The sequence below is a fragment of the Crocuta crocuta genome, unplaced genomic scaffold (genome assembly GCF_008692635.1).
Source record: "Crocuta crocuta isolate KB4526 unplaced genomic scaffold, BGI_CrCroc_1.0 scaffold3, whole genome shotgun sequence".
NCBI lineage: Eukaryota > Metazoa > Chordata > Mammalia > Carnivora > Hyaenidae > Crocuta > Crocuta crocuta.
The window spans coordinates 17,238,934-17,263,520 of NW_027529934.1; the positions used below are offsets into that span (position 1 = coordinate 17,238,934).

At 34.7% G+C, this 24,587-nt stretch overlaps 1 protein-coding gene across 2 annotated transcripts in view; it reads right to left on the bottom strand.

Moving 5' to 3' along the window:
* RABGAP1L (RAB GTPase activating protein 1 like) overlaps positions 1–24,587 on the bottom strand; it is a 674,356-nt gene that overhangs the window by 594,190 nt on the left and 55,579 nt on the right. For both annotated transcript variants that reach the window (XM_077763327.1, XM_077763328.1), the window contains exons 8-9: positions 24,064–24,166; positions 20,392–20,558 (exon numbers count right to left, since the gene is read on the bottom strand). In XM_077763327.1, the coding sequence (XP_077619453.1) occupies positions 20,392–20,558; positions 24,064–24,166 (270 nt within the window). The remainder of the gene's footprint in view (positions 1–20,391; positions 20,559–24,063; positions 24,167–24,587) is intronic.

A 24,587-nucleotide genomic window follows, 5' to 3' on the forward strand; every position in this document is an offset into this window, starting at 1 on the left:
TTCTTCATGTATTCTAGTTAACATACAGTTGTAATATTAGTTTTAGGTGCAGAATTTAGTGATTCATCACTTACATACAACACTCAGTGCTCATGACAACCAACCACTGCCCTCTCTATACCCATTCCCTATTTAACCCCTCCCCCTGCTCACCTCACCTCCAGTAAGCCTCAGTTTGTTCTCTGTAGTTAAGAGTCTGTTTTCTGGTTGGCCTTTTTGTTTTCCCCCGTGTTCATATGTTTGGTTTCTTAAATTCCACACATAAGTGAACTCATATGGTATTTGTCTTTCTCTGACTTATTTCACTTTGCATAATATTCTCTAGCTCCATCCATGTCCTTACAAATGGCAAGATTTCACCTTTTTTAAGGCTGAGTAATATTCCACATCTTCTTTATCCATTCTTCAGTCGATGGACATTTGGGCTCTTTCCAGAATTTAGCTTTTGTTGATAATGCTGCTATAAACATTGGGATGCAGGTGTCCCTTAAAATCAGTATTTTTGTAACCTTTGGGTAAGTGTCTAGTAGTGCAATTGCTGGGTCACAGGTAGTTCTATTTTTTACTTTTTGACGAACCTCCATACTGTTTTCCCAGTAGATGCACCAGTTTTCATTCCCACCAACTGAGAGGATTCCTCTTTGTCCAGATCCTTACCAACACAAGTAGTTTCCTGAGTTAATTTTAGCCATTCTAACAGGTGTGAGGTGATAGGTCACTGTGATTTTGATTTGTATTTCCTCGATGATGAGTGATGATGAGCATCTTTTCATGTGTCTGTTGGCCATCTGTATGTCTTCTTTGGAAAAATGTCATTGGTTTTCTATCCATTTTTTAATTGGATTTTTTGGGTTTTGAGTTGGTAAGTTCTTTATAGATTTTGGATACTAATCCTTTATCAGATATGTCATTTGCAAATATCTTCACCATTCCATAGGTTGCCTTTTAGTTTTGTTGATTGTTTTATCTTGATGAAGTCCCAATAGTTTGTTTTTGCTTTTGGTTCCCCTGCCTTAGGAGATATATCTAGTAAGAACTTGCTATAGCCAATGTCAAAGAGGTCACTGCCTGTGTTATCCATGGTTTCTGGTCCCACATTTAGGTCTTTACTCCATTTTTCATCTATTTTTGTGTTTGGTGTAAGAAAGTGGTCCAACTACATTCTCTTGCATGTAGCTGTCAGTTTTCCCAACACCATTTTTTTTTATTTTTTTAAATGTTTATTTATTTTTGAGAGACAGAGTGGAAGAAGGCCAGAGAGACAGAGGGAGACAGAGAATCTGAAGCAGGCTCCAAGCTCTGAGCTGTTAGCACAGAGCCTAACACAGGGTTCGAACTCATGAACTGCAAGATCGTGACCTGAGCTGAAGTCGGATGCTTAGCCAACTGGGCTGAGCCACCCAGACGCCCCACCAACACCATTTGTTGAAGAGACTTTTTTCCATTGGATATTCTTTTCTGCTTTATCAAAGATGGGTTGACTATATAATTGTGGGTTTATTTTTAGGTTTTCTATTCTGTTCCATTGATTGGTATGTCTGTTTTTTTATGCCAGTACTATACTGTCTTGATCACTGCAGATTTGTAATATAACTTGAAGTCTGGAATTGTGATGCCTACAGCTTTTTCTTTTTCAAGGTTGCTTTGGCTATTCAGGGTTTCTGTGGTTCCATACAAATTTTAGGATTGTCTAGTTCTGTGAAAAATGCAGGTGGTACTTTGACAGGGATTGCATTAAGTGTGTGGATTATAATAAAGTCAATTAGACTTTCAAATTTACTCTGATATTTGTTTTTTAACAAGTTATGAGTATTTCCAATATAAATTCTATTTTGGGGTACCTTAAAACGGTCATTCAAAAACTTATTTTGAATTGATATAACCACATAGAATCTGAAGCAACAGAACATTCCAAAATTCTAATTTTGCTTTCTATTGTTTGGAAGTCCTTCCATATATTAAAAAAGAAGAAGAACAAAAATATCAGGTGATGCATAATTTCTTTTAAATGAGATATATTTGACAGTTAATGTTATATAAGGTACCTAAATGTATTGATTTGATACATTTATTACTGCAGTATAATTACCATTGTAGCATTAGCGAACACCTCTATCATGTCACATAATTATCATTTCATTTTTGTGGTGAGAACAAAAAACCTAGTTTCTTAGCAACTTTAATGTTTGTAATACAGTACTGCTGACGACAATCACTATGATGTGCATTAGACTTCCAAAATATTTTTATCTACTAGTTGCCAGTTTGTACATAATTGCTTGACAATGCCATTTCTACCAAAAGAAATTAGTTTACTTTTAAATTATCTATGATGTCATTCTTCTAAATGTTGGCAATAAAAGGTGTTCAACACTTGACTCCGTATTTTGATGTGGTGCTCATTCACCAGTTTGGCTTAGCTTCCAAACCCAAAAAAAACCAGAATTTCCTTAAAAGTCTAATTTTATGTATTGTTGACCCTTGACCAACATGGGTTTGAACTACATACATGTCCACTTATACATGGATTTTTTTTCAATAAATATGGTACAATATATTTTCTCTTCCTTATGATTTACTTAAGAACATTTTCTTTTCTCCAGTTTACTTCATTGTAAAAATACAGTATATAATACATATAACATACAAAATACGTGTTAATCAACTGGCTTCGAGTCAACAGTAGGTTATTGATAGTTAAGTTTTGAAGGAGCCAAAAGTTATACATAGAATTTCATTGCATGAGGGGTCAACACCTCTAACCCTACATTGTTCAAGGGTCAACTGTATAAGATAAAATAAAATGTATCCTCATACTTGGGATCTGTACCCAGCATCTCTTCTGTCTCCCATTCAACCCTCAATCAACTGCACTCTGACTTCTGCCCTACTGCTCCTTTGAAACTGTCCAAGGCTACAGTCTAAGATCATGTCTCTTATTTAGGAATCGACTCCCTAGTTAACCTCCCTGCAATAACTGATGCTGTGGGCATTCTCTCCTCCTGGAAACAATTTCCTTCCTTGCCTTTCCTGCTCTCATGATTTTGTGAGTTCATCCCTAGATCTGTGCTTACCCTTCTAGATTTATTTGGCTCAATCCCTTTCTCAATCTTTCAAATGTGTCTCTATTTCTTCCACTTCTCATTTAACGCTTGGATTCTATGTGATTTCATCTGCTTCTATTTACAGTTCCCAAGTATTAACCACTTTTAAAATCTTTACTTGCCAAGGTTAGGATACAAATATCCAACTGCCTACTAACCTGGGAGCCCCACAGGAACATCAAATTCAGCATATCTGAAACTCCACTGGCTTTCCTCACAAGTCTCATAACTTTTCTACCTGGCACTCTATCTCCATCAAGAAGATCAACAATCAGCCAGTCACTTGGAAGTAATCGTAGCATCCTTGTTTTCCCTCAACCTCACATCAAATCAAACACCAAATCTTACTGTTTTTACTTTGTAATGCGCCTCCAATTCCTCTGTTCTACTATCCCCACTGCCACTGCCTATCTTTAGGCAATCACTGTTTCTTATCCTGACCATAATAGCCCACTCACGTCATATATTTTCTGCCTCCAGTATCAACAGCCTTTTCACTGCTGTCAGAGTGACCTTCCTCGGTTATAAATCTAGAGTCATTCATAGCTTTTAAAATCCTCCCAACCTGAGCAAAGTCTCTAAATTTCTAGGCATGATAATGACCTGCCTATTCAGAGTAATTACACCATGTCCACTGATGCTTCAGCAATATCTAATTTTTCTAAAGATCTTAAGCATATCACCTTGCATCAGAATTTTACAAATTTACTCAACTATTTTCTCCAAATGAAATGCCCTTCTCTGCCTTGTCATACTTCAAAAGCCTGACCTTTTTTACTGGTTATTCATTGATTCATTCATGCATGCATTCATTCACTTTAGGCTGAAGATACAAAAGACTCTGCCCAAAGAGAATACAGACTAGATAGAAAAAAAAAAAAGTAGTCAATTAGCATTAATAATAACAATAGTAATATTTATTAAATAATTTCCAGGTGACAAGCACTGTTCTAAGGGGCCGTACATGAACTCTTATTTATTCATCAAAACAACTGTGATATTGTGACATATAGTAAGATACATATATCTTACTATATATATGTCTTCATCCTGGCTCCTGAAAACAGTCTACAGTTAAAAAGGTGAAAGAAATATCTTTTGTTATGATATCTGGGTCTTGCTCAGTTTCTGTATTAGCTCCAGAGCAATAAAGGTAAAAGGAGAATCTTTTGTTGTTGCTAACATGCCCCTTTCAGCCACACTGGAGTTCATGTTAATGAGGTAACTTTTGGAAAAGCCCCCAAGACGAGGAGGAGGAAAGGGATGGATGCCAGGGGAATCCACAGTGCGATTAGAGGGTCGTAACTTTCAGACCCTCTCCCCAACTTCCAAGGAGGAGAAAGGGGCTATTCAGCAAGTTAATCACTAACGGTCAGTGATTTAATCAATCATGCCTACACAATGTGCATTAAAAAACCCTATATAAAGGGATTCAGAAGGCTTCCGGGTTAGTGAACACATGGGAGTGGGGAGGGTGACAAGCCTGGAGAGGGCATGGGAGCTCCACAATCCACAACCCTTCCCCCCACACTTTGCCCTGTCCATCTCTTCCACCTGGCTGTTCTTGAGTTACATTGTTTTATAATAAACTAATAATGTAAGTAAATTGTTTTCTTGATTCTATGACCCATTCTAAGAAATTATCAAATCTGAGGTTAAAAGAAAATGTGTCAAAGTGGACTCAGGACTGGTGTCTGAAGTTGGGAATAAAGGGACTCAGTCTTATGGATCTGAAGACTTTAACCTGTGAGGTCTGTGCCAACTCCAGGTAATGTCGTAACTGAACTGTAGGACACCCAGTTGGTGTCCACAGAGTTGGACAACTGATTGATGTGGGAAAACACCTATCTTTCTGGTGTTAAAAGAGAAGTGGTGTGAATCATAGTAAAGGAAATGGAGTTTTTTTTTAACAACTCTTATCAGGTGGTATAATAAAACTCCACATTTCAGAGATAGAGTATCTTGCCTAAGGTTAAACATCTAGAAAATGGTAAGGTAAGATACAACCCCAGGAGGACTGAGTTCAATCTAATGTGGTGAGTGTGATTAGTGAGCACAACTTCTGTACTTTGCATATACTTCTACTGTTGCATGTATTATCTAGTGGTATAATATTTTTACTACTACATTCTTATTCCTTACACACAGGGAACATATATTATCCATCCATGTATCCCTAACACCTAGCATAATGCCTATCACATCGTAGCACTAAATAAATATTTAATAAATTAACCACTGAAAATCATTTCTAAAATGAGTATTGGCATCTCAGAAATACTATAAAATAAGCTATACAGGCTTCTGGCCCTCTCTCCTCAATTTACTAGAATGCTCTCTTGATTTCTTAATCTTGTCCTCTAATAAAATCTAGCCTAAGGAAAGACTTTTATTAACTCATCAATAATGAATACAATATTACTGGTAAAAGTTATTAAGGTCTATTTCCTGGGGTTATTGGCATTTTAACAGGCAGCAAAGCTTTAAAGCAGTGGAATCAGCATCTAATAGTAAAATACCAGATGCTCATTAGTATTAGAAAGGCTTCTGGAGCAGGAACCTTTTGGGCAAGCATTTCCAAATGATTCCACATAAGCAGAGGGCCCTTCCCAGATCAGCATCATGTATCACTGCATTTCAGCAGCGAAGAGCCCATTTTCTTCTTTATTTAAAACTTATTTATTGTGAGAGAGGGTGTGCAAGTGGGGTAGAGGCTGAGGGAGAGGGGGAGAAAGAGAGAGAGAAAAGACAGAGAGAGCAAGTCCCAAGCAGGTTCCACACTCAGTGAAGAGCCCGACACGAGGCTCGATCTCACTACAGAGAGATGACGACCTGAACTGACATCAAGAGTTGGATGCTCAACTGACAGAGCCACCCAGGTGTTCTAAGCCTGTCCTCTTAGAGGGGTAAAGTTCACTGCCAATTTCTCAAACGTTAGGAGTTCTTAGATGTTCTTTCTAAACTTTTCACATTATATCGAATGTAATTAGTGATGTCAACAAAGATGATGCAAGTAAAGAAGACAAGTTGAAATGAAATATAACAAAAATGACCAATACTCATACAGACAAGTTTTCAAGGAAAAAAATCCCAATTTTAGTTTTATGACTACAATATTTTCCCTTTCTCATAAACAATTCACAAGGATGAGTTTTAGGGCCAAATTTCTAAGGTTTAATTCCTGATATGTCAACTAATAACCTTCCTGTGCCTAAATGCTTATCTGAAAAATGAGGATAATAATGCACCTACACTTCAATGGTTGTACTGAAGATTACATAGGTTAATCCTGGTAAAATAACTGTTATCACCACTACTGCGATACTAATAGATAGAAGTTCTTACTTCCAACACGAATGGAGAAATATCACTGGAGATATCAGTAGAGAACTCAGTAGAGATCCCAGAAAAATACTATCATAGCACTTAACATAACTGACATTTACAGACTAGTGCACTCCACAAATGCAGAATACATTCTTTACAAGTACTCTCGGAACATTTACCAAAAAGACCATATATTGAGTCAAAAAGTTAGTCTCAACAATTTAAAAGGATTTAAATCACACAGGCTATGTTCTCTGATCAAAATGACACAAATTAGAAATCAGTAACAGAAAGGTAACTGGAAAAATCACAAAAATTTGAAAAGTAAATAATACATTTCTAAACAACCCATATATCACAAAAGAAATAATACATGATTGATGAAAAATATTTCAACTCAAATGAATACACAAAGAATCAAGTCTTATGGGTACAGCTAAAGTAGCAGTTAGAGGGGAAGTTATAACTTTAAAAGTGAAAAGCATCAGGAGAAAACATTTTTTTTTTGAGAGAAAGAGAGAGAGAGAGACAGAGAAAGCAAGAGGAGGGGAAAAGAGACAGGGAAATAGAGAGAATTCCAAGTAGGCTCTGTGCTGTCAGTACATTACCGAGGTTCAAATTCACAAACTGTGAGATCAAGACCTGAGCCAAAATCAAGAGTCAGACACTTAACTGACTGAACCACCCAGGCACCCCAGGAAAAAATTTTTTTGAATCAGTGATCTAATCTTCACATGGAGAAACTAGAAAAAGAAAAACAAGTTAAACCCAAAGTAGGAGGGGAAAAAAAAGAAAATAACAAAGAAAACAAAAGGAATCACAGAAAACAACAGGGAAATCAATGAATAAATTTCTGATCCTTTTGAGAAAAAAAAAACAATAAAATTAATAAACTTCTAGCTAGGCTAATTTTAAAAGACAGTGAGAGAGAGAATACAAAAATTATATCACAAATAAAAGCAGATCCTATAAATCCTAATGATATTAAAAAGAAAATAAGATGATATTTTACACAATGAATTAAATATCCTTGATTAAACTGAAAATTTCTTGAAAGATACAAATCACCAATAATAACTCAAGAAGAAATAAAAATAATAAACAGAAAACACAATATCTAATAAGGATATTATAACTGACAGTTTTCCCACAAAGTAAACTTTAGGCCCATATGGCTTCACTGGTGAATTCTAACTAATATTTAAGAAAGAAATAGTATAGTTTTAAATACTTCAAGCAAATGGAAGAAAAAAATGTGAACTGTTTGGTGAGAACATTACATTAATACTAAAATCTGACAAAGACTTTATGATAAAACTACAGACCAACAGTCTTCATGAAAATAGATGTAAAAATCTTTAACAAAGTATTACTAATTTAAATCTAGCTTATATATGAAAATAATATACTAATATATATATAAAAAATAGCATCATGATATTAGGATAAGTGGAGCTTATCCTAAAAAATGCAAAGTTAGCTTAACATTTGAAAAGTCAGTGTCATTCAACATAATAATGGAGAAAAAAGGAACTTGAACATATATATATACACAAAAAGTATTTAATAAAATCCAACACATTCATGGGGAAAAAAAAACATTCAGCAAGGCAAGAAAAAGAAACTAAAGTAATCAAATTGGAAAAAAAAGATATGAACTGTCTTTATACACTGGATGACATTATTGCATATATAAAAAACATTCAAGGCTTTATAAAACTAATAAACTTAGAAAGATTGTAGGAAATAAGGTCAAAGGACAAGTAAATGTTTATATTCTAGCAATGAACAATCAAAAATTTAAATTGTACAAAATACATCTTTTGCAAGGAGTTAAGATGGCGGAGCAGCATGGAGACCCTGAGCTTGTCTCATCCATTAAACACAGATCAGCACCAAATCATTTTGAACACCTGGGAAATTTATCTGAGGATTAACACAACAATCTGCATAACCTGAGCCACAGAATTCTGCAGACACACTATCAAGCTTTTTCAACAAGCAGACCAAAAGACACGTAGGACCTAGCTTCCTTTATTTGTTTTGCTTTTAATTTTTAATTTTTTATTCTATTAATTTTCTTCTTCCTCCAAAATAACAAAACAAAGGAATTCATCCCAAAAGAAAGAACAAGAAGAAATGTCAGTCAGGGGCTTAATCAACCCAGATGTAAGCAAGATGTCTGAACCAGAATGTAGAACCACAATAAGAAGAATACTAGCTGGAGATGAAAAAAGCACAGAATCCCTTCCTGCGGATATAAAAGAAGTAAAATCTAGCCAGGAAAAATTAAAAATGCTATTACCAAGATGCAATCTCGAATGAAAGCCACAATGGCATGGATGAACAAAGCAGAGCAGCAAACCAGTAATACAGAAAACAAAATTATGAATAATGAAGCAGAAAAAAAAGAGGGAAACAAAGGAAAAAGGGCACAATACAAGACTTAGAGAACTCAGTGACTGATTAAAAAGGAGTAACATCTGAATCATATGAATCCCAGAAGACAAAGAGAGAGAAAAAGGGACAGAAGGTTTGTGTGACCAAATTATAGCATGAGACCCTCCATCAAAATCCAAGAAGCACAGAGAACTCCCATTAGATTCAACAAAAAAAACAGCCATAACAAGACATATCATGGTCAAATTCACAAAATACTCAGGCAAGGAAAGAATTCTGAAAGCAGCAAGGGAAAAAAAGTCCTTAACCTATAAGGGAAGACAGATCAGGCTGTCAGCAGACCTATCCAGAGAAACTTGGCAGGATAGAAAGGGGTGGCAGGATATTTTCAACATGCTCAAATCAGAAAAATATGCAGCCAAGAATTCTTTATTCAGAAAGGATGTCATTCAAAATGTAAGGAGAGATAATGAGTCTCCCAGACAAATAAAAGCTACATAAGTTCATGATCATTAAACCAGCCTTGCAAGAAATTTTATGGGGGACTCTTTAAGTGGAAAAAAGATGAAACAAAACAAAAAAGACCAAAAGCAACAAAGACTAGAAAGGACCTGAGATTATTACCAGAAACTCCCAACTCTACAGGCACTAAATGGCACTAAATTCTTATCTTTCAGTACTCACTCTAAATGTCAATGGACTAAATGCTCCAATCAAAGACACAGGGCATCCAAATGGATAAGAAAACAAGACCCAACTATATGTTGCCTGCAAGAGACCCATTTTAGACCTAAAGACACCTGCAGATTAAAAGTAAAGGGATGAATAACAATCTGTCATTCTAACGGTCATCAAAAGAAAGCTGGAGTAGCCATACTTACATGAGACAAATTAGATTTTAAAATACTGTAACAAGAGATGAAGAAGGGCATCACGTCATTAATTAAGCAGTCTATCCACCAAGATGATCTAACAATTATAAACGTTTATACCCCCAAAATAATGGCACTCAAGTATATAAATCAATCACACACGTAAACAAACTCATTTAATAATATAATAGAAGGGGACTTCAACATCCCACTTACAGCAATGGACAGATCATCTAAGCGGAAACTCAACAAGGAAACAATGGCTTTGAATGACACACTGGACTGGATGGACTTAACAGATATATTCAGAACATTTCACCCTAAAGCAGCAAAATACACATTCTTCTTCAGTGCACATGGAACATTCTCCAGAACAGATCACATTCTGGGCCACAAATCAGCCCTCAACAAGTACAAAAAGATTGAGATCATACATTGCATATTTTCAGACCACAACACTATGAAACTCAAAATCAATCACAAGAAAAAAAAATTGGAAAGACCATAAGTACTTGGAGATTAAAGAACACCCTACTGGGGCACCTGGGTGGCTCAGTCAGTTAAGCGTCCAACTTCAGCTCAGGTCATGATCTCACAGTTCATGGGTTCAAGCCCCACATTGGGCTCTGTGCTGACAGCTAGCTCAGAGCCTGGAGCCTGTCTTTGGATTCTATGTCTCTCTCTCTCTGACCCTCCCCTGCTCACGCTGTCTCTGTCTCTGTCTCTCTCTCTCAAAAATAAATAAAATATTTTAAAAAAAAGAATGCCCTACTAAAGAATGAATGGGTTAACTAAGAAATTAAAGGGGAAATTAAAAAGTATATGGAAGCCAATGAAAATGATAACACCACAGCCCAAAACCTTTGGGATGCAGCAAAGGCAGTCATAAGAGGAAAACATATATAGCAATCTCAGCCTTCCTAAAGAAGGAAGAAAGGTCTCAAATATACAATATAACCTCACACCTAAAAGAGCTGGAAAAAGAACAGCAAATAAAGCCCAAAAACAGTAGAAGAAGGGAAATAATGAAGATTAAAGCACAAATCAATGATACTGGAGGGAAAAAACAGATCAGTGAAACCGGAAACCGTTGATAAACCCCTAGCCAGACTGATACAAAGAAAAAGAAAAGGACCCAAATAAATAAAATCATGAATGAAAGGAGAGATCACAACCAACACCAAAGAAATACAAACAATAATAAGAGACTACTGTGAACAATTATATGCCAACAAACGGGGCAATCTGGGAGAAATGGACAAATTCCTAGAAACATATAGACTACCAAAAATGAAACAAAGAAATAGAAAATTTGCACAGACTTATAACTAGTAAAGAAATTGAAACAGTAATCCAATATCTCCCAGCGGGGCACCTGGATGACTCAGTTTAAACGTCCAACTTTGGCTCAGCTCATGATCTCACAGTTCATGAGTTCAAGCCCTGCACTGGGCTCTGTGCTGACAGAGCCTGTCTCTCAGAAATAATAAATGAATAGATCTTATGTGAAAAAAAAAACCTCCCAATAAACAAGAGTCCAGAGCCAGATTGCTTTCCAGGGGAATTCTACCAAACATTTAAAGAAGAGTTAACGCCTATTTTTTGAAGGTTTTCCAAAAAACAGAAATGAAAGGAAAACTTCCAAACTCCTTCTATGAGGACAACATTACCTTGACTCCAAAACCAGACAAAGACCCTACTAAAAAGGAGAACTACTACCAATGCTAAATTGGTAAGACCAATTTACCTGACGAACATGGATGCAAAAATTCTCAACAAGATACCAGCAAACCAGATCCAAGAATACATTAAAATAATAATTCACCATGATCAAGTGGGGTTTATTCCTAGGATGCAGGGCTGCCTCAATATCCACAAATCAATGTGATATATCACATTAATAAAAGAAAGAATAAGAACCACATGATCCTCTCAATAGATGCAAGAAAAACATTTGACAAAACAAAGCATCCTTTCTTGATAACAAACCTCAAGAAAGTAAAGATAAAAGGATCATACTTCAAGATTATAAAGGCCATATATGAAAGATCCACCGCTAATATCATCCTCAACGGGGAAAAACTGAGGCCTTTCCCCCTAAGGTCAGGAATATGAGTAGGATGTCCACTCTCCCCACTGTTATTCAACATAGTGTTGGAAGTCCTGGCCTTAGTAATCAGACAACAAAATGAAATAAAAGGCATCCAAATAAGCAAGGAGGAAGTCAAACTTTCACTCTTTGCAGACGACACGATACTCTATGTGGAAACCTGGAAGACTCCACCAAAAGACTGCCAGAACGGATACGAGAATTCAGCAAAGTCACAGGATATAAAATCAATGTACAGAAATTCAGTTGCATTTCTATACACCAATAATAATGAAACAGCTGAAAGAGAAATCAGGGAATAGATCTCATTTACAACTGCACCAAAATCTTAAAATACCTAATAATAAAACTAACTAAAGAGGTAAAAATCTATACACTGAAAACTATAGAAAACTTATGAAAGAAATTGAAGAAGACACCAAAAAATGGAAAACCATTCCATGGTCATGGGTTGGAAGAACAAATATTGTTAAAATGTTGGTACTACCCAAAGCAATCTACATACTCAATGTAGACTGAATATAGATTCAACGGTGCATTCAACTCGTATCAAATAACACCAGCATTCTTCACAGAGGTAGAGCAAACAACCCTTAAATTTGTATGGAACCAGAAAAGATGCTGAGTAGTCAAAGCAATCCTGAAAAAGAAAACTGTAAGCTGGAGGCATCACAATTCCCGACTTCAAGCTGTATTACAAAGCTATAATCATCAAGTCACTACGGTACTAGCACAAAAAAAGACACATAGATCAATGGAACAGAATCTAGAACCCAGAAATGGCCCCACAAATGTATGGCCAACTAATCTTTGACAAAGCAGGAAAGAATATCCAATGGAAAAAAGACAGTCTCTTCAGCAAATGGTGTTCAGAAAACTGGAATGACATGCATAAGAATGAACCTGGACCACTTTCTTACACACACAAAAATAAATTCAAAATGGATGAAAGACCTAAATGTAACAGCTAGCTAACAGACACATGAAAAGATGCTCAATGTCACTCATCATCAGGGAACTACAAATCAAAACCACAATGATATATAACCTCACACCTGTCAGAATCACTAAAATTAACAACTTGCAACAACAGAAGTTGGCGAAAATGCAGAGAAAGAACCTTTTTGCACTGCTGGTGGGAATGCAAACTGGTGTATCCACTCTGGAAAACAGTATGGAGGTCATCAAAAAATTAAAAAACAAAAAACAAAAAACTACCTTATAACCCAGCAATTACACTACTAGGTGTTTATCCAAAGGATACAGAGTGCTGATTTGAAGGGGCACATGCACCCCAATGTTTATAGCAGCACTACTGACAATAGCCAAAGTATGGAAAGACCTTAAATGTCCACTGACTGATAAACAGATAAAGAAGATGTGGTATATATATACAATAGAGTATTACTTGGCAATCAAAAAGAATGAAATTGTTCCATTTACAACAACATAGATGGAACTAGAGTGTGTTATGCTAAGTGAAATAAGCCAGTCAGAGGAAGACAAATATCATATGATTTCACTCATGTGGAATTTAAGATACAAAACAGATGAAGATAAGAGAAGGGAAGGGAAGCAGAAATAAAAACTGAGAGGGAGACAAACCATAAGAGACTCTTAAATACAGAGAACAAACTGACGGTTCCTGGCAAGGTCTTGAGTTGGGGGTTGGGCTAAATAGGTAAGGGGCATTAAGGAGGACACTTGTTACTATGAGCACTGAGTATTATATGTAAGTGATGAATCACTAAATTCTATTCCTGGAATCATTATTATACTATATGGTAACTAACTTGGATTTAAATTTTAAAATTAAAAAATAAAAAAAAACCCAAAATACATCTTTTAGTCACATAAAAATATTAAATTCCTTGAGACAATGTGACAAAATATGAGTAAAACCTATCTACTAAAACTAACAACACTGCTCAGAGAAATTAAAGAAAAGCTATGTACTATGTGATATGCCACCTACATTGATTGGAAGGCTTGATATTAGTGGGTTGTTTTAAGTTTTTATTTTTAATCACCCAGTGATCATCATGACAACTGCACTCCTTAATCCCCAACACCTATTTCACCTATACCCGCACACATGTTCCCTTGGTAACCATCACTTTGTTCTTTAGAGTTAAGAGTCTGTTTCTTGGTTATCTTCTCTCTTTCTCTTTGTTGATTTATTTCTTAAATTCCACATATCAGTGAAATCATATGGTATTTGTCTTTCTCTGACTTATTTCACTTAGCACTTTACTCTCCAGCTCAATCCATGTTGCAAATGGCAAGACTTAATTCTTTTTTATGGCTGAATAATATTCCTTTGAGGTGAGATAGACATATAGATATAAATATAGATGTACACATGTAGATATATAGATATAGATCAATCACTTTTTCTTCATTCATTCACTAATTGATGGACACTTGAGCTGTTTCCGTATATTGGTATTGCAAATAATGCTACTATAAACATTGGGGTGCATGTGCTCCTTCAAATCAGCATTTTTGTATCCTTTGGATAAATTCCTAGTATTCCTAGTATGACTCAGGGAGATTGCTGGGTCAGAGGATAGTTCTATTTCTACTCTTTTGAGTAACCTCCATACTGTTTTCCACAGTGGCTGCACCAGTTTGCATTCCCACCAATAGTGTAAAAGGGTTCCTTTTTCTCTACATCCTTGTCAACACCTATTTCTTCTGTTGTTGATCTTATGTTGTTTCTTATGTACTGCCATTCTGGAAAGTATGAGGTGATAGCTTATTGTAATGTGGATTTGCATTTCACTGATAAGTGATGACGAGCATCTTTTATCGGTATGATGACCATCTGTATGTCTTCTTTGGAGAAATGTCTGTTAATGTCTTCTGCCCATTTTTAATTGGATTATGTGTTTTTGGGGTGTTGAGTTGTATCAGTTCTTTATATATTTTGGATAGTAACCTTTTATCAGATATGTCATTTGCAAATATCTTTTTCCATTCCATAGGTGGCCTTTTAGTTTCATTGATTATTTCCTTTGCAGTGTAGAAGCTTTTATTTTTATGAAGTCCCAGTGGTTTATTTTTGCTTTTGTTGCCCTTGCCTTGGGGACCTATCTATAGAAAAGGTGCTATAGCCAATATCAGAGAAATTACTGCCTGTGTTCTCTTGTAGGATTTTTATGGGTTCAGATCTCACATTTAGGTCTTTAATCCATTTTGAATTTATTTTTGTGTATGGTTGAAAAAGTGGTCCAGTTTCATTCTCTTGGATGTAGCTGTCCAGTTTTCCCAAAACCATTTGTTAAAAAGACTGTCTTTTTCCCATTGGATATTCTTTCTGCTTTGTCAAAGATTAACTGACCATGTAATTGTGGGTCTATTTCTGGGTTTTCTAATCTGTTCCATTGATCTGTATGATTATTTTTGTGTCAGTACCATACTGTTTTGATCACTACAGCTTTGTAACATATTTTGAAATCTGGAATTGTGATGCCTCCAGCTTTACTTTTCTTTTTCAAGGTTGCTTTGACTATCCAGGATCTTTATGTTTCCATACAAATTTTAGGATTATTTGTTCTAGTTCTATGAAAGATGCTGGTGGCATTTTGATAGGGGTTGCATTAAATTTGCAGACTGCTTTGGGTAGTATAGACAAGTGAACAATATTCTTCCAATCTATGAGCACTGGAATGTCTTTCCAGTTCCTGTGTCATCTTCATTTCTTTCTTGAATGACTTATAGTTTGCAGAATACAGGTATTCCATCTCTTTGGTTAGGTTTATTCCTAAGTACCCTAATATTTTTAGTGCAATTATAAATTACATTGTTTTCTCAGTTCCTCTTTCTGCTGATTCATTACTGGCATATAGAAACGCAACAGATTTCTATACAGTGATTTTGTATCCTGTGACTTTACTGAATTAATGTTTCGGTGTTACCAGTTTTTTGAGTAGCATCTTTCATGTTTTTTATGTAGAGTATAGTGAAAATTTTACTTCTCCCTTACCAACTTGGATGCCTTTCATTTCTTTTAGTTTTCTGATGCTGTGGCTAGGACTTCTGGTACTATGTTGAATAAAAGTGGTGAGAGTGGGCATTCTTATCTTGTTCCTGACCTTAGGGGTAAGGCTCTCAGTTTTTCCCCCCTGAGGATGATGTTAGCTTTTCAGATATGGGAAAGGCCTAATATTGTTAAGATAGTAAGTCTTTCCAAAGCGATATAAGGCAATCCCAATCAAAATTGTGGCAGACATTTTTCTACAAACTGACAAACTAATGCTAAAATTCAGATAAAAAATGCAAAATACTTGAAACAGACAAAACAACTTTGAAAAATGTCAGAAATCTTAAAACACCAGACTTTAAAATTTGCTAAAACATTGTAGTGGCCAAGACTGTGTGGTATTTATTGGTACAAAAAAGACCTAAAGATCAATGGCATGGAATATAGAGTCCAGGAATCAATGGTCAAAAAGTATAAATAATTTTTAAAAATTGATAAATATAGCTATCAAAATTAAGAACGCAGCTCTTCAAAAGGCACTGATAAGAAAATAAAAATGCAAGCCATTGTTAGGGGGAAATATTTGGAACTAGTGTATGTGACAAAAGACATACTCAGAATATATAATGAACCCTTGCAACTCAGTAATACAAACAAAAAAGTGGGCAAAAAATTTAAGTATTTATAATGAAGATATATAAATGACCTATACATAAGCATAAGAAGTTCAGAATCATTGTGAAATGCAAATTAACACTGCAATCAGTTATATCTACACATCCGTAAGAAGCTAAAATTTAAACGGCTGACAATACTAAGCATTGACAAGGATGAAGAGAAACTGGAATACATGTACATCAACAGAGGGAAAATAAAATGAGCAAGCACTTTAGAAAACAGTTTGGCTGTCTCTTATGAAGCATCCACTTACCCTATGACCCCGCTATTCCACTTCTAGGTATCTATCCAAGATAAATGAAAACCTACGTCTACACAAAGACATGCACACAGCAGCTTTAACCATACTAGCCAAAATGAGAAACAACTAAAATTCCAAACAGATAAATGGATAAACTGTGGTATATACTTACAAAGGCCTATCATTTCATAATAAAAAGGAATGAGTTACTGCACACACAACATGGATGAATCTCAAAAACACTGTTATATGAAAGAAGACTTACACAAAAGAGCTCATAGTGTACACAATTTCAGTTATATGAAATGCTAGAAAAGACAATTCTAATCTACAATGTCAGAAAGAGACTACTGCTTGTTTGAGGCTGAGCCTGGGGAGGAATGGGTGGGATGGCAAAGTGGAATTTTTCAGTGTAATACAAACATTGTCTATGTTAATTTTAATGGTGGTTATTCAAGTGTATAAATTTGCCCAAAGTCATAAAGAGGGTGCATTGTACTGTGTGATAATTACACTTCAAAAAAGCTGATGTAGAAAAAACCCTTACCACAGACTACGAATTCTCATGTGATCAGGGACCTAGCTTCGTCTCATCACCTACTGTCTTCCCCTCTTGTGTGCTCCCTAGTCTTTCCAGCCCTATGGGCATTTGCACACACTGTTCCCTACTTTAATTAAATTCTAAATCCTCTGTCAGGCCTCAGGTCACAGGGCTCTCTCTCAGAAATTTTCACAGACTCCCTTCAGTCCCCTTCTTACATGCTCTTTTCACTCCCTGCAAGTGTAAAATGAATGAAATGAAGATGCCATTTGGCCCCAAATGGACACTAATTAGTGTAAATCATACTTTCCTACATTCCTCAGCATACAGATAAGCTCCTACTGTATTTGACAGCAGGAAAACTGACAAGAAAAAAATAATTTGGGGATGGGGAATCCCAACCAATACGTTATTATCCCCCAGGAATCTGATCTCATACTGTTTGAGTAGAGGACCAGTTCTGGGTTTATTTAGTAAATCCAGTAATCCCAGAATGATTCTAAGTGCCTGAGGTCCAAATCACTCAAAACTGAAACTAACCCGTTCTCCTTTGAATCCTTTATATTAGGAGTGGCCTAGACCCAGAGTTTTCAAGGTAATAATGGCATTCAATGCTAACCTAATCCCTTCTTTCTACCAATGCTCTCTAGTCTAGACTGACATCTTGAAATTACTATCAATAGCCACAAACCAACCCAGTATCTGAAATACTGAATGAAAGAAAGAAAGAAAGAAAGTAGCTTGGCCTTAGAGCAACATAGTGTGACTTATAGTAAGGAGGTATACTCTCAGCCCTTGCAATAATTATTCAAATAAACTTTAGTAATTCATTTAACTTCTCTAAATTTCAATTTTTTTCCTTTTCATTATTTCTGCTCAGGGCAGGTATGCCTTCAGTCTCCACGGCTTGAACATGGATTATACCAAAATTAGAAACCATCTTCATTATATCTGATATTCATTTAAACCAGTTTGATAATGCACTTGTGATGAGCACGAGGTGTTATATGGAGCGTTGAATCACTACATTGTATACTTGAAACTAATAATTACACTGTATGTTAACTAAGTGGAATTTACTAAACACCTGAAAATGTCTTGAGGGGTTCTCCTTCTTTCTCTATTCTCAGGGGAAGCCTGTGTTGTTTGGTATGTGTATGCATCTGTGTGTGCATGTGTGTTCACATGTTCACGTGTATGCATGCATGTCCGTATATGTGTACATTTCCCTAGTGCACAAGGTTTGAAGGCATTCATCAGTGAAAGTTTTCATAGTAAGTTCACTTTGCAAGAAAAATTCTGATTGCATATTCAACATATTTTATACATACAACAATTCAGATTTTCTATTTATACCTGTGTCCATCATTTTGGTAAATTGGGTTTTTGAGGATTTTGTCCATTACATCTACATTTTCTAATATTCTGGCATAAAATTGTTCATAATAAGAATAAAAAATAAGTTACATTTAATAGACCTGAATATTTTAGGTAATTTTAAATTAATCTTAATTCACATGAAACGACCTTGTGCAGTATTTTTAATGTTTAATTAGTTGCTACTCATTCATAAAAAAACATCAGTAATTTTTAAAACATGAAAATAATATCTAATAAAAATTTAACATATATTCTTAAAATTTATATAAATATATAAATCCTAGTACTCTTGTTTATCTTGCCATATATGTATATACATTAACACACATATGTGAGAAAAAGCTAACTTCTTTTTTAAGGTTTATTTATTTATTTTGAGAGAGAGAGAGCATGAGCAGAAGAGAGGCAGAGAGAGAGAGAGAGAGAGAGAGAATCCCAAACAGGATCCACACTGTCAGCAAAGAGCCTCAGGATCATGACCTGAGCTGAAGTCAAAGAGTCAGACACCTAACTGACTAAGCCACCCAGGCATCCCAAGAAAAAGCTAACTTTTTATCAGGTCTCAAAAAGGAAGAATTAATGTAATTTATTAATTGTCACTGGAAGAATGATGACCATTCTTTCTATATAGCTCCTTTATTTACTCTTACACAACTCTAAATAATCCTTTGGCTCAAAATAGCAAATGAATTCTTCAATAGTCAAAACAATTAAGTTACCAAAAAATCAAAGAAAAGAAGGGAGGGAGGAAAATATGCCATAATGAAATTTGAAAAGATACTCAGGAGACTAATATTTTGAACACTGTTCATAAAATCTTCACTAGAATATGCTACAAAAAAAAGGAAATAGTCTAAACAGTAATAAAAGTTGTGTCAAATCATTGCTCTAATAATTTTATGAAAGACAAAAAACACAATAATTTCAAAGTATCTAGTATATGAAGCCTAACTGAGCCACAAGTTTTTTATATAAAAATGGATAAGGGGCTTCTTTATTTGTTCACTACACTGATACTTGCTTTTACCATATTGCATTTCACAGAGTATAGTCTATGAAGCAGCAAGCATTATTAAATTTGGGAAATGGTAGTACTAAATAATATATAAAGGATTTCCATTATTCAAATAGAGCATTTTATCCTCATTTCACAAAATAGACATTTAGAATTCCAATTATTTTTCACTGTTACCTTCTTCCTTTATTCCAAAACAAAAATTATGTATTTTACCTAACACTACCTGATATAGGGATGTCAAAAAAAACCCACTTTTGCTAATTTAGTATTAAAATAATCTTATAATCTTACTGATAAGTTACATAATACATTCATATATATTTTGGTAGAAATAATAATGACAATTATCACAGGTACTACTTGGAAATTTTTTTATTATAATTTTATAAAGATATGCTATTTCTGTGTCCTGTCTTTTTGGTTTTAAATAACTGTATATAAAAGGATCTTGTTTTATATATAAAATCAATATTTCAATTAAGTATGTGGATACTTCACAGGTACACATTACAGGTTTCTAGTGAAACAAGTGCATAATAATTATACTAACCTTTTTTTTTTTTAACTTTCATTACCTCGATGTAAATTTTTCAAATATCCTATTGGTTGACTCTAAAGATCACTTGATTATTTCAGGAATTTTATTGCTTTTTATCACTACTTAAGAAATTACCTTGGTGTTAAAAAAACAAGAAAAAATATAGGTTATTATATGAAAAGAACAAAAGGTCCTACCTGTTTCAACCTCATGAAGAACGTCTCTGTGAAAGTCTTTCTGCTGAAATACCAAAATCGCTCATTTGCAGGATACACACGTACAACCGTCTCCAGGAGAAAGCGGACAGGCTCCACCACCTCTGTGACCACCATATCCACTGCCACGGTCATGTACACTCGCTTATCTGCAGGAGAAGTTTTCTGTGTGTTATGCTGTCTTTATCATTCCTTAGTTATATAAGAAAGCAAAGGTTCCCCACTTACGAAAAAACTAAGGTTTTTTCCAATCATGTTACGTTCTGTTTAATTTTAAATGTTGTACCGTCTCTTTGATTAAACAGGTAAACACATTTTCCAAGTATGTTTCTCAATACTCTTGATCCTATCTAAATCAATGGTCAAAGTCGCTGACAACCTTAATTTTTCCTTCTGCAAATCAGGTCCTTAATATAAAAGATAAGGTAAAATTTTCAGAATCTTTTCAAATTTCCCAAAAAAAACCTCTGGAAAACTACAAAGATTTGCCCTTTCATCTTATAAAAAGAGATACAAGAAACTATTCACTTTAACGAGTTGCATGGGAAGGACTGCAAATCAAAGGAAACATTCAACCTTCACTATGCTAAATTTGTATAGGAAAATGCTTACGCAATGTTATATATGCTTTAAGGTCTGTCAGTACCCTCACTGTCCCCTCACTGTATGTTCAGGAAAAGCACTGATGAAGGTTCTTCTGTACAGTTACAGATCTATATTAGAGTCCTGGCAAGTAATTTTAGGCAATAATATAGTGTTATCAGTCACAAGTTCAGTTATTATTTAAAATGTTTACTTGGCCAACGCACCTGGGTGGCTCAGTCAGTTCAGCATCCAACTCTAGGTTTCGGCTCAGATCATGAACTCACAGTTTCATGAGTTCAAACTCCACATCAGGCTCTGAGCTGGTATCTCAGAGCTTGGTTGAGATTCTCTCTCTCTCTCTCTCTCTCTCTCTCTCTCTCCTCCTCCTCCTCCCCGACTCATACTGTCTCTGTCTCTCTCAAATAAATAAAACTTCAAAAAAAAAAAAAAAAAGTAAAACATTTACTTGGCCACAGCCTTCTTTTTATTTTTTTTAAGTTTTTGGGTTTTGTGGGGGGTTTTTTTTGTTTTTTTTTTTTTTTTTTGAGAGAGAAAGAACAATCAGAAGAGGGGCAGAGATAGAGGGAAAGAGGGAAATGCAGAGCCAGAGAAATGCAGAGACTGGCTCAGTCTCACAAACTGGGGCTCAGTTTCATAATCATGAAATCTTGACCTGAGCAGACCCAAGAGTGGGAGTCTTAACTGACTGAACCACCCAGGCATCCAGGCCACAGCCTTTAGACCTAGAATCTTGTAGGCTAGTGTCTAATGGTTTTCTTTAGTTTCACAACAGGCTGAAATACGGATTATATTTTATTTACCCTACTTGAGATTCATTGGTTTTTTTTTTCTTTTCTGCTTTTAAGTAGGCCCCATGAACAGTGAGGGCTAGAATTCACAATCCTGAGATTAAGTTAACATACTCTACCAGCTGAGCCAGCCAGGCACCACTCACTGGGTTTTTCACTCTGTGGTTTGGCTATTCCATATTGTCATTTCTTTACTACTTCTTAAATATTTTTAAACTTTATTTTGTCCAAATTTTAGTTCTCAAAGTTCAAATAACCAAGCCCATCATTAGAAGAAACCTTCAGTAATGTTTTTTAAAAACATTATACAACATTTATATACATCAATTACACTTCTATTAATGTCAAATTCAATAAAAAACTTATTACATTCTTACTAAATACAAGCACTCGACCTGCCAATTCAAGAGAAATAAGAATTCACTGTACTTGACCTAGCAGACCATAAAGTCCAAGGAGAGTACTATAAAAGTGTAAGAGACAACAATACAAAACAGAATAGAAAACACAACTTGGTGGTATAGTGAAAAGACCCAAGACATTTCATCTCCGGAGTTCCAACTTCTGTAAGAAATCAAACTTTTATTCACGAATTCTCTGAGTAAGTTATAATCTCAGGGACATCATTTGGAAATTTTAGAAATCAAGTCAATATTTTTTGTGGCATATGAAAATACATTATCTTTTGGATAAAAATATTACTGTAATATAGTATTAAGCTTATTTTAATAGGACAAATAAGCTTATTTTAATAGAACAAATAAACCTTAAGATATATTATCCTTTGATAGAAGACCAAAGTTATATTAAAAAGCAAAATCAAACTGAACTACATTAAAAACAGATAAAAATTGTTTTTATAACTTACTATTTGAAGTTCTTATATTTTATTCTTCAAAATTATCAACTGGCTTATTTTTCTCATTTTCATGTTTACTTTCTGAATGATTATAAGACAGAAGTTTACAGGCTGGTCTTTACAAGCCTGTAGGCAGAATTTACAAACTGTGGGTGTAAAAATTATTTATTCCTAATACATGAAAGGCTAAATAATCATTATTATTTTCCTATCTTTTTAGCCCTCATTTTGAAATAGACCGCTTGTTGTGTGATCAAATGCATGCACTTTATAGAACTGGTAAAAATTCTTGCTAAGGAAATTTGGAATAATTACCATTTAATGCTCTTTATTAATATATTTCCATATTAGTATTCATTAATGCTCCTGTCTTTAACCAAATATCTATTGTGGGTATAAAGTAACTAATTTAAAGCAAAAGATCAAACCAATAGACCCATTATTTTCTCAATACAAATTATTGGTTGAATCACAGTAAAGCAATTAGTATAACTTATAACTTTAGTTGTAGCTCATGAGGTAAAAATTTAAATTTTAGTTTAAGGACAGATGGCAGAGGGTAAAAAACATAGACAATTAACAGATCTCTGGATAAAGTAAGAATAAATATAAATACAATGGGAAGAATGATGAATGTACTATTTACCACTCATAAACTTACCGTTTAACACTAGACATGTCTAACAAAATGAAACGGCAAACAAGGAAAAAAGTGTTTACCACAAATGAAATCCTGAATACACATTACTAAGATCCCAAAGGTCAAAAGACTGGAAAAATAATTTAAAAATAAAAATATAAGTAATCTGTAAGGAAAATAGAGAACAGGTACCAAAGATATGCAAAATAACAGAATTTGCTTTTCCTATTTCTTCCACACTCTTCCATCATTGCTTCAAAATAAAATAACTCTATAGTGACATATGAAGCACAAACCCCAAATACTTTCTACATAATGTAATAAAACTAATTCACATATCTTTGGGGAGGATTCTGTTGAAAGTGGAGGTTTTCCCCATAGATGCATAAAGTACTTTTTAAAAACTTCAAAATCTATAGGGCACCTGGTTGGTTCAGTTGTTAAGCACCCAACTCTTGATTTTGGCTCAGGTCATGATCTCATGGTTTGTGGGACTGAGCCCCACATCGGGCTCTGCAGTAACAGCACAGGGCCTGCTTGGGATTGTCTCTCCCTCTTTCTCTGCACCCCTACCAATCCCCGCTCATGCTCTCTGTCTCTCAAAATAATAAACAAACATTTAAAAATAAAAAATAAAGGCTTTGAAATCTAAATAATTTCATTTTAAATAAGCTCCAGAACTTTTTAAAACACAGCAAAACAACATTGACCATAATATAAAATTTAAAGCAAATAATAATGAATACTTTGAGAAAATTTACCTTTTGGGGTTTCTTCATTAAGTGCCAGAAATATTGGTGCATTGGGGTTCCACATGCCAGTAATAACATAAGCCCTCCCATCACAGCTCTTTCCCATAGATTCCTATAAAAATTCAGACAGAAATCACTGAGAATACATGCACCAAGAAAATCATCGTTTTAAATTATAAACATCTTACTTTAAGCAATCAAATTTATTAAAATCTGGATTTACAATCAAATGGATTTTTTTCTGTATTATTCGTCATCCTACAAAAGCATTTCTTTCATTATTAAATTCTCCTATAGCTTTCCTTCAGAGTCTCTATTTAGAGACATGTACCTCTTGGATAGAAGTAGGTGTACCTTCAATATGCTGACTCACAAAAACATAATATTAGAATGAAGTTATTGTATTTAACTTTATCTTAAACTGCTGATCATAATTCCATATACCTACATACAAGGATGTCCACAGTTTCTACGAAAATTATAGTATACATCTCACTGAAGATATTTAAATTGAATTAATAGCTAATCAACAG